Raw genomic sequence first — 18,078 nt, 5'->3', positions numbered from 1 at the left:
TGGTTCTGAAAAACAAAAGAATGAGGGTGTTTCTGCTTTGATTTCTATTGTGTGTAACTTGCCCAGATTTGTTCTGTTCATGCTTTGCACCAGTCAAAAGCTCTAAAATCACATTATTACAGGACTGAGCCTGCACAAGACTCCCTGCCAGCTCCCGGTGTCGCATTAACGCTGATGCTCAGGCCAACAGGAGCACAAGCTGCCAAGCTCCCTGGCCTGGCCAATGCCCCTCTGGAGCTCAGGAGGCCAGGCAGCAGGCCAGCCAGGCTGAGGAGACACCCAGGAACCAGCCTTGCCCTCGCTCCCCTGTCCTTCCCTGCAGCTGCCTCCCCAGCTGGCGGGGCACACACAGCGCGGTGCTGGCACAACAGCAGCGAGAGCAGCCCTGTGCCCACAGCACGCAGGAGGCTCTGGGGAGGGCGGGCAGGGTAAATCTGCCTCCCTCACACAAAGAATTTCTCAACTGAACAGCACCAACCCCACACATCTGCACACAAACTGCACACTGAACACAATGAATGTCCAGTTAATTACCCAAGGTCAGCACTTTCAACACAAACATTTCAGCTGAAAAACATCAGACAGTTATTTAGACTAGGTACAAACCACATAACTCATAACCACATTTCTTCTCAATTTCATACTGAAACTTGCCCTTTATCTTGTTACTCATTAATTGGTGAGAGTTAAATTATCTCAAGTAATAGGATAATTCATGTTTACCTTAATATTGACTAAAGTCTTGAAATCTGTTACTCATTTAGCCAATAATCAAACTGATTTTTCTGGATGTGAATACAGTTTTTCCAAAGGGATAACCTGTCGTTTAATTAAGTATCTGTGTTCGAAAAGAGGTCTGATATCATCAGCAAAAAAAAAAAAAAAGAGAGAAACAAAATATAGAAATCAGAAATGCTAGGTCTTCCACAAGGGTATAGAATTCTTGGTTTTCCTCTATTATCATATCACACTCCACATACAAAAATACTAACAGCCATTTACTCTGTTCTGTGTATCATATTACAAAATAAATTGCTAAGGCACTGAGTGATACAAAATGATAACACCTGATCAGTCAGTCTCTGGAAACCTGAAACAAGCAATCTACTTTCACCACAGATTTTCTGCATAACAACAGACATATCCACCTGTCTCCCTCGTCTCAAAACTCCATGCACAGCTAAGCTGGAGCATTCCATAGATGCATCCTCTAAGGAAAATCTCTAATTACTGCGGTCAAGACTATAAATGCAAGGGCTATCATATTACTTTGCAGGAAATCAAGAATAAAGAGGGAGATAAAAAGCACCTCATGCATATAAACCACAAAAAAACCTCTTATACTTTTGAGGAAGAAAAATCCTATTATTTTTATTGCAGAAGCTTGTGAAATCCTGATCACTAGTAGAGCTGATGCACGAAGTGTCATAAAAATCTGTCCTTGTGAGCTCAAATTTAAAGTAATTTTAAAAGAACTAAGAAACATATTTTCCTAAACTTTACGTAGTAACCAAGTATCATATTAGGAAGTGATCTGCACTAAAGTTCTTTTTTCACATGCTGCATATACTACCATAAATTGGAAGGTTTGCCATTAAAATACTTTCCTTCTCTCAGTTCCTCTTGCAAATACACCTTTGGCAGGCCAGGTTCACACTGCTGAATTTCTTGGTTCTAGCACCAGCTTCTATTTCTGGTGGGATGCTCTTTCTGTATCACACTGACCACATCGCTCTAGTGGCACTGTATTCTATGAAGCAGCAAAATCCAGTACTTCTGATGAGGCATCAGCCTACACACAGTCACATAAAAAATAAACTTTAACAAAAGAACTTAAAAAAAAAAAATCTCTTCTCCCCCCCACCACTAGCTCTTCTAAAAGCCTCACAAGCCTTCCTGACTCTGCAGAGCAAGCAAGTTCAGCAATGCAATTAATACCTGCTCTGTAATCAGCATCAGCACATTATCAGTGACCTGACATGAACACGTTCTTGCGTTTTAGTGCCAGGTGTCATTTCAGACAATTTCAGCAGTAAACATTTCACAAACTGCCCCAGGCAGCCACACAAGGCAGATGCCAGGCATGCCCAGCCTGCAGGCTGTCTCCAGCAGCATCCTGGGTGAAGGTGACACAACATTTCAGGGGATCTTACTGGAAACAGCCTACCAAGCATTGTTTTGATCTAATCCACCCTTGGAGGTCTTTCATCTTCATGTCAAGGGCTACCATGACCTCTTTACCTCTCATCCAACTTTTCCTGGTGCAGTTGGTAACCCTGTAGATGGAGCTGAAGAGCAGTTTAATCTGCCACAAGAAATTCAATCTTTGCTACTGAATATAGACTGAAGGGTCGGGACAGCTTTGGGAAGAGATGATCTCAGTTGCTGCACATGTTACACTGAACTAAAGCTGGCACTGCAGAAAGCAGCCCTCCCAAAAGTTCTGCTTAATAGGATGAGGTAAACAGGGTGACAAGTGCAGGCTGCTACAATGACATGAATTTTGAATATGCAGTTCTTGCATAAAATAAAACCTAAGCTTCCCAAATCTCCTGAAGTACACACTCCTCCTCTCTCATTACTAACTCAAGTGACTGCTCTGGCCATACTTTCTGGCACCAGGTTAAAATGACACAGAAAACTACAAATGCAATAAACATTCCAGCGAGCTGATACTGTTCTCTTACAAAAGAAACTTTTACAATGCAGCTTTTTTTTTTTTTCCCTACAAACCTTCCAGCTGCATCTGAGATGACCACAGCGCATGCAATGTGCCTTACAGACAGTGAGAAACATGAACCACCACAAGAACAGAAGTCAACAGCAACTCAGAGAACTCCCACTACTGCCAAACTGCAGCGAGTGCCCAGCAGCACATTCCTGCCTGGAAGGGCTGAAGGACAAGGAATTCCCACCCAAGCCCAGAAATGCCATGGGCACAGCTTTCCCCTCACCCAGGGAAAGGTATTTCTTTCAGCTGGGTGGCCTGTCTGAGAGAAAAGAGTGAAGGCTCTTGTGGTTGAAGTGGTGAGCTGGAATTCAAGTTCTGGGGTCAATTTGTAGTGTGATTTCCTGTCTAATCTGTGACAAACCCCCAGGGTAATTTCCTCTGTTCTGACATAAAAGTACCTTTTTCTTTTTCTTCTCCCTTCTTTAAGGTGAGTTTTCAGGAGTAAGAGAGCAATAGAAAGAATCATGCATTTTTATCTTTGGGCATACAGTATTTCCTAGAAGCCCCAAACAAGCACTAATACCTTTGAATGGTTCATTCAGGACCCCAAGCTGCAGGGCTGATTTTTTTTTTAACACAGACCTGGTAGTGTAGGAGGAAAGCATTTTTTTTTTGGTTGGTTGGCTTCTAAAAACAAACAAATAAACAGACACCACCCTCCATCAGAAAAATCACAAACTTCCAGGCTCACCAAAAGTTATTTTCCAAATACACCAAGGAAGAAAGAAATTCATTATTGAAACTCATCCTGAGAACTTAAACTACTCTAAACATTGCCTATTGTGTAACATTAAAGCCACTGAAACAGAATTGCTTCAAAGCATAAGTCCTATTATATTACAGCTATTTAGTAGATGAGTTCTGCTGCAAGAGGAGACAAAAAATATATCTGTTTTTTATTATAATAATAATACAATTTATCATTGTAATACTAAAGGAATAACTCTGTGATAAGCTACCATTTAAAGTATTAAAATACAGCTCCTTCTAATCTCCATTTATAGTAGGAATTTCTCTGTCCCCTTCATCCTCCACCCCTCTCCTCTGTAAAAGGTCAATCAGGTTTTGGCCAGACATGTCAAACGCCTCTGTCACAGCCCTGCTGCTGCCAGCTCCAGGCACAGCAAGCTCTTCCCTCGATGCCCAGCAAGTGATCCAACACATGGCCACACAAATCCACAGCAGATGCACACTGAGTGGAGAAATGAGCTGACTCAAACTACATAAGAAATGCATTCTTCTCCCAAGTCAGTCTGAGCCACAGTCAAATGTTTTCAGCTCATGCAGCCTGGTGGGATCTTCTCTCAAAAACTCAGGTGCACACATCTTGTGGTTTGGGAGGAGCACTTAAGAACAACCCTCAGAAGCAACCAGCTTCCTAAACACAAAAGTCACTGGTACTCTTTCATGCTGAATAATCTCAGCATCAGCACTGAAGTAAATTGTTTGATGGTATGCAATCCCATTGCATACACTTCCTTCTCTGCATTTTGATGATGACCTGAAACCCTTGCACAACTGAAACACACAAGTGGTAAAAATGAAATAAGCAAGTTATGTAAACAAGCTCATTTGACAAGCATAAATATTTATAAAATGAATGCATTTGGCTAATTACAAACTAAGTGTAACAAGCTATATGAATTTCATAATTAATACAATCAATTCCTGAATTTACTTACATAATTGAAAAATAATTTAAACAGATTTCTTCAAAACAGAAAAAAATAGTATACTCCCTTCAAGAGCTTTTATTATTTCAAAATACTGGCAGATTAAGTAGTTAATAAAAATGCAGCACATGAAAAAGCCACACTCTTTGCGACTGACAAAATGTCAAGACAGAGCTTAGAAAAATGTATCAATAACTTTTACTGAGCACTTTAACCACGACCACATATTGCTATGCAATCTTAATGTAACTAAAGATTATATAGTAATAAGGCACCATAAAGGCAAAAGTATCAGGGTTGTACAAGCACATGCTAAACACTTCTTATTCTGAACACTCAACATGGCAACCTTAAGAATCTGACTGTTCATTAGACATATGCTTTATAGCTCTTATTTTTCATTCACTTAAACATCCTCATGTAGAACAAGCTCCCAGACTGTTATCAGGGCTGGAGTCTCTGCTTCCAGCACACAAGAGCTGTAACCTGAGCCAAGAGAAGTCACAGGCCAAGGCAGGAATGACCCAGCAGGAAAATTAAATCTAGCCTGCAGACCTTTCCAAATGGCTCTGTTTCATGAGGCCCTTGCTCGGTCCCACGGCTGCACAGGCAGCACACATTTCCTACACCTGCTGCACTCGCAGCAGCACTGGTTTCCAGAGCATGGGTTAAATAAGTATCATGAATATAAGCACAAAGAAACCACTGCCCCTAAGTCCTCAAGTTCATTGCTTACAAGCAAATACTACTTCAAAATGCACATGAAATGTTCCTCAGATGAGCTGTAATGCCTGCACATGCAATCACTGCCAGGAGGGCACCGAGAATGGGATCTGTGAGACACCTCCATCCGCCCAGCACAGGCAAGGGACCATTCCCAGCACAAAGCATCAGCAGCACACCCCTTCCAGAAGATGGTGCTTTGCCAGGGACCTCCCCATCTTTGCTAGCTTGCACCCAGCTGAAGACTTGCACTGACAAACTCAGCCAATATGGAAAATACAGCTACACTGCCATATCAAACTCTGAACCAAAGTCTGAAATACCTCTCTCTATTAATCCTTTACTGATGACTACTAGAAAGAAATTTTTGCTTTACTATTTGACTTCTAACTGCACAGCTGTTTTACTGCTGGATTTTTTGCACTGGAAAGTTTGCTAGTTAATTAATAGTGTAAAACAAATGGGAAACAAGTATGTAGAACAGGTTTTGCTTTTGCTCAACCTCAATATAAAAAATGCTGGAAAACATCACAAAGATGCACATGTACACAGCAAGGTTTGTACTTTTATGTTCAGTTTGTCTGAATTTTCAAATGCTCAGACTTGTCAATGTGAAAGAAAAAGGATCATTTTGTTCTAATCTTGTAGCATACACTGTTTTGGAGGTGGTGTGCATTAATAATTTTCCACAGCCTATGTGATCATTGGAATAACCACACATCTTAAAATGCTGTGGTTTATTTGACCTGCATCTACAATGCTCAAATTTAATGAAATCTGGTTAAGCTTCTAAGAAACTAGTAACAACAACTTAAATCTCAGTAACACCACCATTAGTGCTAGGACCTACAAGGAATGTAGCACCCCAGTACAAATTATTCTGATATCAGATGTCTAATGCATAAACACTTTTAAAATTAATATATTTTAAATGTTTTGTGGTTTATTTTCTGACCACTGATAAATCAACGTTTATCTTCAATGTAACCACACATTAACCAATTCATTTTGCTGAACTGACCAATTAGGAAACTCAAAACTGCCCACTCCCAACATTTCAGAGCAGGAACAGCAAAAGATTTAGCAGCAGAGTAGACTATTAGGTGACTAACTTAATGCCCAGCTTCTGTTCAGAGGTAAATTCAGCTAACAGGTACTGAGCTGCTCTAAAATAACACTTCTGCTCAAGATGCAACCACAGCAAACTCCTGTTACAAGCAGCTCTGCACCCACAGCTGTTTCTCTACTCAAAGGCAAAAGAGCACAAGGGAAAGCACTGAACAGAGATTTAACAGTCACCTCCCACAAATAACCTCCATGAAAATCCTACTTCACTTCACGTGTTCCAGGTAACTCACTGCAAGCATGTAAATATGAAAACCATGTTTTTCTTCATTGGAGTACATAATGAGAAACTGAAGTGTAATTCTATTATCCCCAGTTTTTTCCAGGTGCATGGCATGTGCCAAGGAGTGCCACCTGCATACCACAGGTATTAGCAGTGACTGTCCCTGCTCCCAGGCAGAAAATTGCACATTTTCTCACTTTGACTGGGTCCTGAGCACCCACTGCCTGTGTATTCACCATCCTTCCCTTCTAGGTAAAAGTGGCTTTCAGCACTTGTAGATCCTTCTTTCAAGTGTTTATAACCTCTGGTATATCTACATAATCAACCTGTTCTCCTTATCTAAAACTAAGGATAAAGACCACCAGATAAAGATCCATTTATGGGGCTTTCAAACTGTAGATGCTCACCATGTAATTTCTTAACTGTCTTTAAAACTCTTAAACCCTTTTTATTTGCTGGTGGAGAGGCAGGAAATGGGACTGTTGTTGGGATTTTGTTTGTTTGTTTTATATGACAAATTCAAAGACAGCTTAGGTAATCATTAGGGATGGCAATGTTTTTCCCCAAAGTAGCAAGGTGTCCTTAGCCACTCAACACAAACAACCTCTTAAGAGGGTTAAAATCTCTCCCAATTTCCTCTTACACAAACTGAATTTCCAGAGAAACACTTTCACAGTGATTAACAAGAGCTGGAGATGAAACTTGTTATTAATTATAATCATACCTTTTCCTAAACCAAACCAAGATATTCACAAAGTGAACACAACACTGTCCAACCCACTGTTAAGGCACATTAGCTCCAGCTCCATTACAGAAAAAGAAATGTTTCTACTTACCTCACCTAGGAGTCAATGAGTCGGTTTTTTTGGGTATTTTTACCTTCTCTACAGTTTGGATATCTTACAGTACCTATCACAGTATTCCAAAGAGCAATCTCTTTCCAGGCTTTTGAGGCAAGAAACAAGTATATCAATGTGTAGTGTATGAAAATATGATGAGGAATATGAAGAAATAAATCCTTGGCCTTTGTATTCTCTGTCTCTGGCCCCTACAAACAGAGATTTGCAGGATGTGGGGGAATGCAATCATCCTTGAATATTCCTCCTATAAAGAAGTGAGGAAGTAGGTCTGACACAGAGAAAGCCTTAGGAAATGCCTACCCACCTTTCCACTCACAGAGCAAGGACCATCCAGTTACATGTATCAATAATCAGAGAAAAGGGATTTTCTGCATTTCTAAATTTCAGGTTAAATTTACTCTGTGAAACTGACTTTGGGAGTGTCCCTCTTCTTGACCCAACCAGGATTTCATGGCCTGTGAGGACAGATTTTGCCTAGTTAATAATTCCTGGCAACACGAGCCATGACAAAATGTCTAGAGTTCATTTTTAACAGATATGAGAAACACATACCCTTTAAAGCTCCTGCAAACGTGGTGGCTGAAACCTTACATTTTGCAAATTTGGTAACAGTGGCTTTTGCTGTTTATTTGAAAATGAAGCAAAACAAAGTGGAAATCCCACCACCTGGTGAAAGTAGAAATTCAACCGTAAGTCACAGAAAGAAGCATAACTTCATATTGTGGCATGCTAAACATTGCTGGGTTTTATCATGTCTGACTTGTTAAGAAACATTTACACTTTCACTCAGGACCAAAGCATATCATGGTGGGAATTATTTATATATGTGGTAGGAGTTTTAAGTAAGATTAGCACCACCACCAAGGGAACTAAAAAGGCCTTAGCTTTACAGTAATAAGCAGAAACATCACATTTTAGGCAGTTTAAAAAATTAAAGCATCTGAGGAAAACTTTACAGACAGCTGGAACACTGCTAGGCTGTTTCCATCTACTGCAGGGCTGAACAGATGCTCATCCACCTCACTAGGCCCTCCCCAAACTAAGACCAGACTGCATGTAATAATAGAAATTTCAAACTTAGTAAAATTCAGAGGTGAGAGAGGAAGAGAAGCCTTATCTGAAGAGTTTCTCCATCAGTTAGACTATCAGCTGAGCAAATACCTACTTTTCCAGGAAAAAAACAGCTGCAAGGGAATGCATGAAGGGATAGAGCACTCTCAGGAGCTGAAAGGATCGTCCCCATAGACACCAATTAGCCTACAATGCCTGTATTTTAACTGAATAATTGAAATAATTACAACTCAAGTGCCAGGATTAGAAACTGCTTCAGTATTTCTATAAAAATTGCTTCAGTTTTTATCAAGTAACCCTTGCACCCCACAGAGAGAGATGTGAAATCCACATACCTGTAATTCAGAGTTCCCCACTTAAGATACATTTTTACTGTGGAATACTTCACCTCAGCTGTCTTGCCTGTCATTTTCACTTTGTTCTCCAGCCCATACATTGAAATGGGACACTAACAGACTACCTAATTAAAGGTCAAGACACATCTTCAGTCAGACAGAAGGACCTGAGTGGAGAACAGGAACTTGAGATGTTCCCTTCTGGCCATCCCCAGGCTGCTGCGTTGGAAGCAAGACATCACAAGAATATTTCCTGTTACACATCCAGGGGAGCTTGCTTTATACTGTATTTTTTGCCTCTCTTCTAGAGCATGTCTTTGTCTCTTTTCCATTCATTCTGTTTGAACCCCAAACCCTGTGCATAATTCAATTTGTACATTTTGTCCCTATTCTCCTACTTCATCTTCATCTGTTTTTTTTTTCTTTAAGAAGACTGAAAGAATTCACCTCTTGATCTCCTGCTAAATTCAGCAACTTCCTCCTACCCCCCTGCCCAAAAAAGAGCAGCAAAGCAACTGTTTCTCTCACTGTTTTTACAAGGCTATGCTGAGATACATGAGATGCCTACTGCTGACCATCCTCATTCCTGTGAAGGACAGCACTGTCTCATTTCTTCGTTTCAATCACATTTCAAGGTCTGTTTGTGAGACACTGGCATTCCATTGTCCTGCAGCACCCCACAAGCCCAGCTGCCTGATCATCTTGTTTGCAGCTGCCACAGAGTCACCATTTCAGTGGCTTGCAATGCTTCCAGTCCCCACCTGGGATCCCCCCAAGCACACTTTATGAGGGGCAGTGGGAAGAAAACCTTTTGTGAAGTCTCCAGCAGAAGCATAAGCTTGCTCACCACAGGTCAGTATTATTTGCTCAATTACTCCAAGGAGCTTTGGCACTAAGAGTGTGTAGCTGAAAATACACCCCATGTATACCAACACTCGAAACCAACAACTTGGAAAACAGCAGCTTCAACATTAAAGTCAGTATCAGCAGCAGGAGGAAACAAGCAATGAGAACAAGTAAATAGAATTAATAAGTGCAAGAAAACCACAGATGACCACCTACCTACCCTGGAAAAAAAAAGAGTTTAATAAAGTGAAATAATTTTCCTTCATCCTTTGAAATCAGTATTAAAATTCAAGCTCCATTCAAGTCAAAACCACAACTAAAATGAAATACAGAACTTCCAGGATTTGGAAGCTATGCTAAAATCTGGTCCATACTAGCTTTCTAATACTGGGATCAGCAACAGCACTAAAAGCCCTAAAAACCTCAATACTGATTACTAAAGCAGCTGATGGGAATAATGCAAAACCCAACAGTCAGTTGGGCAGGTGACTAAAAAGGAGGTTAAAAATGTCTGGCAGATATACAGCAGGAGCACATATGACTATTTTTTCTTCAACTGAAAGCAAGCCTGTTGTTAGGTGTAAAATACAGTAAAAATCAAAGCAACCTCTCCTTCAAAATGTTTTTAAGTCACTGGAGATACACCAAGGAAGAATGGGCCTTAGTAAATGTTCAAACCTGACAATAAAGACTATTCTTAAAATAAAAGCTGATTAGAAACCACAGAATTCTAACACAGAATTCATGATACAACCTCAGTGAGAAAGTTCATTAAGAAGTAAAATTACTTTCTATGCAGAATAGTAAGCCCACAGAAATACCAAGAACTTTGCCTTATTAAAATTTCCCAAATGCACTCTACAATTTCAGTTCTTTATTTCACTTTCATCCCCAAAGTAATTCAGAGCAATATACCAGTATGCCTACTGACTGAAGACATTCCACCATTATTAAATATGGGAACATCACATAAAGTAACTGATGAAAAAGTATAGTTGTTGTATAATATTTAAAGGCAAGCAAAACTAGGTGGTTATCAGAGTTTGGTATCAACCCAATGGCAATACTGCAAACAAATTAATTTACAGTATAAAGGACAGAAACATTAAACAGGTCATTCAGCATGGTTTTATAGAGAACAAGTTGTGGCAGATAAGCAAATCTTCATCTTTCAGCCAAGGACTATTTGTAATAAAGATAACCACAAAGGTGTAGGGTGTGTGTAAGACACCCATATGAGTTTTTGATTTAGTAATACATGCCAAACGTTATTTTAAACTGGCTATAAAATAAAGTATACATCAGGATTTCCAAAGTGGCTTGCTGACCTCAAAAATACTCATCAATGGGAAGTCCCATTTCACCACCATGTACTAAGCAGGATGTTGTTTAAAATATTCCCTACACAATTAATTAATTCTCTGCTCTAAACCAAGTACTTCTGGACAACCCAGCAGTACAAATCAGACCTGAACAAGGCACAGGTGTGCAACTCTATTTCTGCCACAATAGCCAAAGCACACAGCAGCAAGCTCATTAAAGAAAACTGACCACACTGGATGAGAAAAAACAAAATAAGTAAAGTTCCAAATGAAGATATCAGAAACATTTGTGGAAATCTGAAGCAGGAAAGGATGTTTGGACTAGACCAGTGCATCGTATATAATTCAACACTTTGGATTTCCAGCACCTCAGAGCCTGAGAGCTTAGCTTAGTTTGTCAATGTAAACTAAAGCTGCTTGTTACAGCCTGTATCTTCATAAGAAGAAAGCAGAGGATTCAGAACACTCATTAACCCAGCCAAAAGGCACAGCAGGGACCAACAGCTCAGCCTTGAAACTGATGGGAAGAACGGGAGGCAGGACACCAAAGCCTTTGCAAGCACAGTGATTCTTCAAGAGTCTTCAAATTAAAACTGGATACACTTCTCAAAGACACATTTCAAGGTTAGTTACAAGGTTCAGTGCGGAAAAACTCACAAAACCATGTGACAAAATTTTAAGCAGATGATTACATAAACCTCTGAAGCCTTAAACTCCCTTAAAGCACAAACATTCCTGTTGATTAATATTTGAATTAAGTTCAGAAACATGGACTTTTTCTGTGGGTTTTTTTTTGTATTTTAAACAGCATTGAGGAAGGCCTACAACACACCCCAGTGACATTCTGTTAATAGCACATGGGTGATGTTTTTGTCTGGGAACTGGATATGCCAGGGGCTGTGTGTAACTACCAAAGGGAAGCAGATGCTACTACACCTTCCTACTACAGGCTCTCCAGCCATGCAGCAAAAGCAGCAGGGCTCTGACCATGCCACCCCAAGGGCCAAGGCAGAAAACACCAAAGGGCATTACTAAACTTAATTTACAGACATTTGTAGAAGTTCAACAGAACCTTCTTGAGAATCAGAAGGGAATGTAAAGCTGAAATAGCAGACAGTCATTTCCTACATGCCTGCTCTTGGAAAAAACATGCCTGAAAAATTTCGGATGGACTTTCATGGTGGGCGGATTTGCTAATCTTAGCAAAAGCAGGTAAGCAAAGCATTTCTGAAATAAGTTATTTTTGAGCTACTTTCAGCTTAGTCCAGCTACAAACTGGAGTGATAAATGACACAGCAGGATACAAAAGCCCCAAGCAGGTTTCTTACACCTACAAAAGACATCACAGAACTGAGAGTATTTTTCACATGAGCAAGACCTACTTTAAAATCAAAAAGTAAATAACAGATTCACAGATACATTCTGTAAAAATATTTTTGCTTTCTTTGTTTGCTTTTAACCTCTCTCTACTACTAATTGATTTCGTGCCCTTATCAGCACCTTTTAAAGGTTCTTATTTCAGTTCAGATAGACTATCCTGCCCTTTTTCTTCTACTATTAAGAGACACATTCTGTACTGGAACAGGTGTTCTGCCTTGAAATTCTGGTGCAAACTCCAGAAAAGAAAAAAGCATTTTTGCAGGAGATTTTTGGCAAAACAGCACACCCATTCATTTCCCCAAACTATCTGTCTAGGCTGACATTTTTCATGAAGACCCACAATAGCAGATCTCATGCACACACACAGATCCCTCTGCACACTTCATTGAGAACAAAATGCAAAATTCTAATTATTTCCAGCATCCAAATCTGGTTGTCATTGGGAAAACTCTAACAGGTCACAATAGCACACAGGATTTTTCTGATCACAAAGCCTGTTTGCTTTCAGGAGATGGCTGTTATTGAAAGCAACAACTTTGTTCAGGATTTAAGTAGGGGGTGAGGAAATAGGAGCTGAGTAAGGCTTTTTTTTCTATTGTTCCTCTCAACAGGTGGGAGGCTGTTCACACAGCTCTGCAGAATGGCAGAGGAGGCCAAAAAGCCAGGAAATGCAACCGCCCTCTGCCAGCACTCCAGGAATGACAAGAGTTAAGCTGGGAGCCAAGGCGCAGAGCTCAGGTTTAGCTACAGGAACAAGGGCAGCAGAGGTCTCACAGTAAAATACCGCCACTCACAACCTGCAGCAGTCCCGTGCCCCAGTGCTCCCGGGCAGAAGGTGCTGCAAGAGGCACCACAGACAGTGAGAACTCACGGCAAGCTCACAAAAGCCAGCATATGCCATCAGCGCTTCAGGTCAGACTGCCCCATCCGAACCGATGATCCTGTTGGGGATCCACACAGCACCCCACAAATTCTAGGATAATTCTCATCCCTACACAGCAAAATCAGGGAAAATTAAAGAAATGTGTTCTTGTAAATTGTTAGAATGCACTAAAACTGCTACACGAGGCATTTTGGAGTGGGAACATTTTAAAATTAACGCTTCTCAAAGACTTTATCTTCACCTCAGTTAAAAAACTAAGTAACAGAATAAGGTTTACTATATTTTAATTTTCTAACTCCAAAGAAAATGTCTCAGTATAGTAGGTCAATTTACATGAGATAAATTACCAAATCTAACATTCTAGAGAAAGTATGTAGCAGTCGGGGACTAAAATTCCTCTTGTTCCTAGAAGCATTCCCTTCATATGATGCCTGCCAGTTCAAAGCAGTAAGAAAGAACACCAAAATGCTTCCAGTATCAGCTAAAGGTTACATGGCTTTCACTGATTTAGGATGGCTTGGTTACATTAAATACAGAAGAGCAGAAAAAAAGGAGCTAAAAATCCAAATTCTACCAACTTCAAAAGAAACTTCCTGACCAATACATACCTACCCTCAACTGAAGTATTTCAGCTTTTGTCACATGCAGCAATTCACTCTTTTGAAAAGCAGTCACCCCACCACCCAGGTTTGAAGGTACTCTTATTTAACTAGAGAAGTTGTGCTGTCCCAGGCTTAGCCCATTAAATATGACATTTCCTTGGCAGACCTTTTTCACCAAAGAACTAAGCAAATTCACACAGGAAATCCACTTCTGGTAGTGCACACTATAAGCAAAACTCACTGCTTCTCATCCCAAACACACAGCATCTCAGATCTTCAGGCGCCTGCTTCTTCCCAACCTAGGCACCAGCCGTTCCATTTCCTAAAAAAGACCTTGCAGAAATACACCATGAGATCATACAATTGAGGTTGCTAAATACATATAAATGAACCCTCTGCAAATGGCTCGAGTGATCTTAGTCATTTCTGCAATTTCTCCTTAATATCTGATCTGAAACTGCACCTTCTGATGTAATGCACTGCCAGAGAGCATTTGAAATACCCCCCAGCTTTCTCCCTGCTTTGCTCCCTCTCTCACCGTTTGTTACCAATAATAGCAGGTGAGATAAAGTTATCACATATATTTACTTACTTTCACAGTCTTGCACATGAACAGCAGCATAACTTCATTTGCATTTCAGGCTACTGGAAGCAGTACAGCTCGCACATATTTTTGGGTGTACGCTTAGTCCAAGCTGGCTTCACCAATTTCAGCTTGAAAGCAGCATTTGTTTTCACATGTTTTAGATGGGAGTGCATATGAAGCTAGTGAGCACACAAGCCTGCCAAGCCAACACCTTTCTCAGTCAGTTTTCCAAGTGCAACTACTTAATGTAGGTCTCCTGTGCTTAATTAACACTTTATTTTCAACCCTATGACACAAGGGTGAACTACAAATACAACTAATAAGATCCTATGTGGCAAGCAATTTAGGTAATTCCTAAACTGACTATATCCACGCTGACACCAGCAATACTGCAAGCACAGAGAGATGCCATATTAACACTTACACCAGCACGGACACAAGAGGTAGGAGGAAGACCATCACTGGCAAACTTTAAAGGGAAAATATTCAAAATCATTAGAGACAATGGTGGGAACTGCAGAAAGCAGAGTCGCTATGGCCTTGCACAAAAAACTCAAATAGCACCAGTGAAAGGTTTGCAGATGAAGAGCTGTGTGGTTCAAGGAGTCACCTTCACCTACAGCACACAGGTTTAGTCATTCACCTGCTATTTTGGCTACCTGTCAGGTCCATTTGTGCTTCACAGCTTGTCCTCAACTCTTGATAAAAATCAAAGCTGATCTGTGTCATTACAATGCCCGCAACAGGAAACACACAAAGCGCCCGTCTGTCAGCACAGCAACGCTGCGAGGAGCTGGAGGGTGGAGGAGCAAACTGAAAAGGGTTTAGAAGCACAGGGCAGACAATCAGAAAATTTTCTATTCCTCTGACATGTGAATGGCACATATTTCAACACTCCAATAAAGCTCATCTCCAGTCACCTACATGCTAGAGCCACACCACAACGTATTCTGACTGCAAATGTGTTTACATTATGGACTAAGTAAGTCACAGCACAAGGTCTCACTGGCCTGAAAAAAAGTTATGTTTTGCATTCATTTTTTCGCTGCTTGCTGAATTAGAAGTGGTTTACTCAGTCGTGTACACAGTTTAGCACACCAAAGCCACAGCATCAGCTAAAGATGTCGGTTTTCCAGACAGCCTACAGGTTGCCATTAAAGTATAACACCTCTCTCTTTATCCAAGATATCAAAAACAGGCAGAGTTTCAGATTTAAGGAAAATACCTCCTTTTTATAAATTAAAATCTGATGAAAATGTAAGCTGATCAGTCCCTAGAGACACTGCCAGAACTGTAATGCACACAAGCATTTTTTCCAAGTTGTTTACAAACAAAACACCTACCAGGGGTTCAGAAAGATGCTGTGCCTTCCTAACAGGCAGAGAGAAAATGTCTGACTGACAAGGCGCCTTAGCCCCTTTCAACATTAGAAGGCACTCCGCCGCTACCTAATTAAGGCACATTCTCTTCTCGTAAAGTATTAACAAAGCACACATTTCCCCGACTAGCACTATATTTGTCATCCTTGAATAAATTACTTCTGTATTGTATTTCATGCACTCTTCCGGCCCACATCCTGCTAGACACTGAACGCTTACTACTAGGAGCAGATGAGAGGTATGCCTAGGCAAGCTCCATTTCTTGGCTAGATGGACTGACAATGGAAAAGCTGAGCATCAATAAAACAGACATTAGGCTCAGAGCAAAGCATCCCCTGTGAAAAATCACGAGATGAGAGTGCACACACGCAGGTGGGATTGGCCCCGCCTAAAACATCTCCACCTGCACTGGCAAGGATGTTCGGGACAGTATCAGAGTTACCTTTAACAGGTCTTTGGTAAGTTACCTACTCTGCATGCGCGCCATGACCAACAATACCTAAACAACCCCTTTAGCCACTGAATAATCAAAAATTCCTAGAACTTAAACTCCTAACTCGCAATCTCATAGAGAAGAACAGAACAATATTTTTGTAGTGTTTTGATATGCGCTTTTCTGATGATTCCTGCCTAACAGCATCACATAAAATGGTGTTAAACTCCAAGCTATCCTCACAGTGCTCATAAACCAGGAGCTGAGCTCTTGCCGGGACAGAGTGCTGCTCTACTCGCACTGTTTTTAAGACTCTTATTTATATGAGTTTTCAAATACCCTGAAATACAGCACTTAACAAAACATTACAAACAAACCAAACACTTCCTCATGAGCAAGACGCTATTCCTGCAGCTCACCGCCTCTGCACAGTGGCCGAAGAGGTGACGGCTGAAGAGATAATCCGTAATCTCCGCAGATTACTTAAACTCCGTGGAAATCTCTACTTTGAGAAACTTCAGGGGAGCGGAGAGCATCGCCCTTCCCGTGCCCGGCCCCTCCCGAGCCGCGGCCGCTCGGACCCCGGGCAGGGCGGGCCGGCGGGGCCGCCTCCCCGCGGGGAGCCGGGCGGCCACGCGGGTCCGGCCGGGGGAACCGCCTCGGCTCCTCGCCGGTTCCGCCGCCGCTGCCCTCCCGGCGCCGGAGGGGGCGCGAAGGGCGCGGGGCGACCCCACCTGTGCGCGTCCCCCGCGGCCGGGCCGCGGTGACAGCCGGGCCCGCCCGGGGTGCCTGGTCCCGGCGAGCCGGCGGGCAGCCGGGGGCCGGCGGGGAGGCCGCGGCCGGGGCCGGGCCCGCCCTGCGCGGACACCCCGCGGCGGGGACACCCCCGCTCCCCGCCCGCCGGGCCCGGCGCGGCGCCGCCCGCACTCACGATGGTGACGCTGGCCTTGCGCAGGTCGCGGTTCTCCTCCTGCAGCGCCTTGCACTTGAGCTTGTAGGTCTCCAGCTCGATCTTCAGCACCTTGTTCTCCTGCTGCAGCGAGGCCAGGCGGTTCGTCAGCTCCTCCAGCCGGAACGGCGAGATCACGATCCCGCCCGCTTTGCCGCCCCCCGAGGAGCCGCCGCCGCCGCCCGCAGCGCCGCAGCCGGGCCCCGCGCCCGGGCCGCCCCCCGACAGCGGCCCCGCGGTGCCGCCGCTGCCGCCGCCGCCGTCGGTGTCGCTCTCGCTGGCGCTGTCCGCCATCGCCCCGCGCGCGCCGCCGCCGCCGCCGCCCGAGCAGGGGGCGGCGCCCGCCGCGCGCCGGCGCCGAGACGGGCCGCGCGCCCGCCCACAGCGCCGCCTGGCGGCCCGCGCCGGCACCGCGCCGGCCCGGACACAGCGGGAGCGGGGATCCGGGAGGCGCCGGGACACGGCGGGATGTACCGGGATCCGGGACACACCGGGGTGTGCCGGGAGCGGGGATCCGGGACACGGTGGGATGTACTGGGATCCGGGACACACCGGGGTGTGCCGGGAGCGGGGATCCGGGACACGGTGGGATGTACTGGGATCCGGGACACACCGGGGTGTGCCGGGAGCGGGGATCCGGGACACGGTGGGATGTGCCGGGATCCGGGACACACCGGGGTGTGCCGGGAGCGGGGATCCGGGACACATCGGGATGTGCCGGGATCCGGGACACACCGGGATGTGCCGGGAGCGGGGATCCGGGACACACCGGGACACACCGGCACATGCCGAGATCCGGGACACACTGGAACCCACTGGGATGTGCCAGGAGCGGGGATCCGGGACACTCCGAGCCCAGGACCGGAATGTGCCAGGATACGGGATCCCGGACACACAGAACTCGGGATATTCCCCGTGGGGAATCCCTACACACCGAATCCTGTTCCCGGGACGTGC

General features: G+C 43.5%; 1 protein-coding gene across 1 annotated transcript in view; it reads right to left on the bottom strand.

Annotated features, from left to right (window-relative positions):
* Window positions 1–17,415, bottom strand: part of CCDC6 (coiled-coil domain containing 6) — a 48,245-nt gene extending 30,830 nt beyond the window's left edge. The window contains exon 1 of the mRNA XM_058029106.1: window positions 17,104–17,415. Within this exon, the coding sequence (XP_057885089.1) occupies window positions 17,104–17,415 (312 nt within the window). The remainder of the gene's footprint in view (window positions 1–17,103) is intronic.
* Between the last annotated feature and the right edge of the window lie 663 nt (window positions 17,416–18,078).

Source organism: Melospiza georgiana, chromosome 8 (genome assembly GCF_028018845.1).
Source record: "Melospiza georgiana isolate bMelGeo1 chromosome 8, bMelGeo1.pri, whole genome shotgun sequence".
NCBI classification, from domain to species: Eukaryota; Metazoa; Chordata; class Aves; order Passeriformes; family Passerellidae; genus Melospiza; species Melospiza georgiana.
The sequence above is the reverse complement of the archived record's forward strand: the minus strand, read 5'-3'. Positions and strand labels throughout refer to the sequence as shown.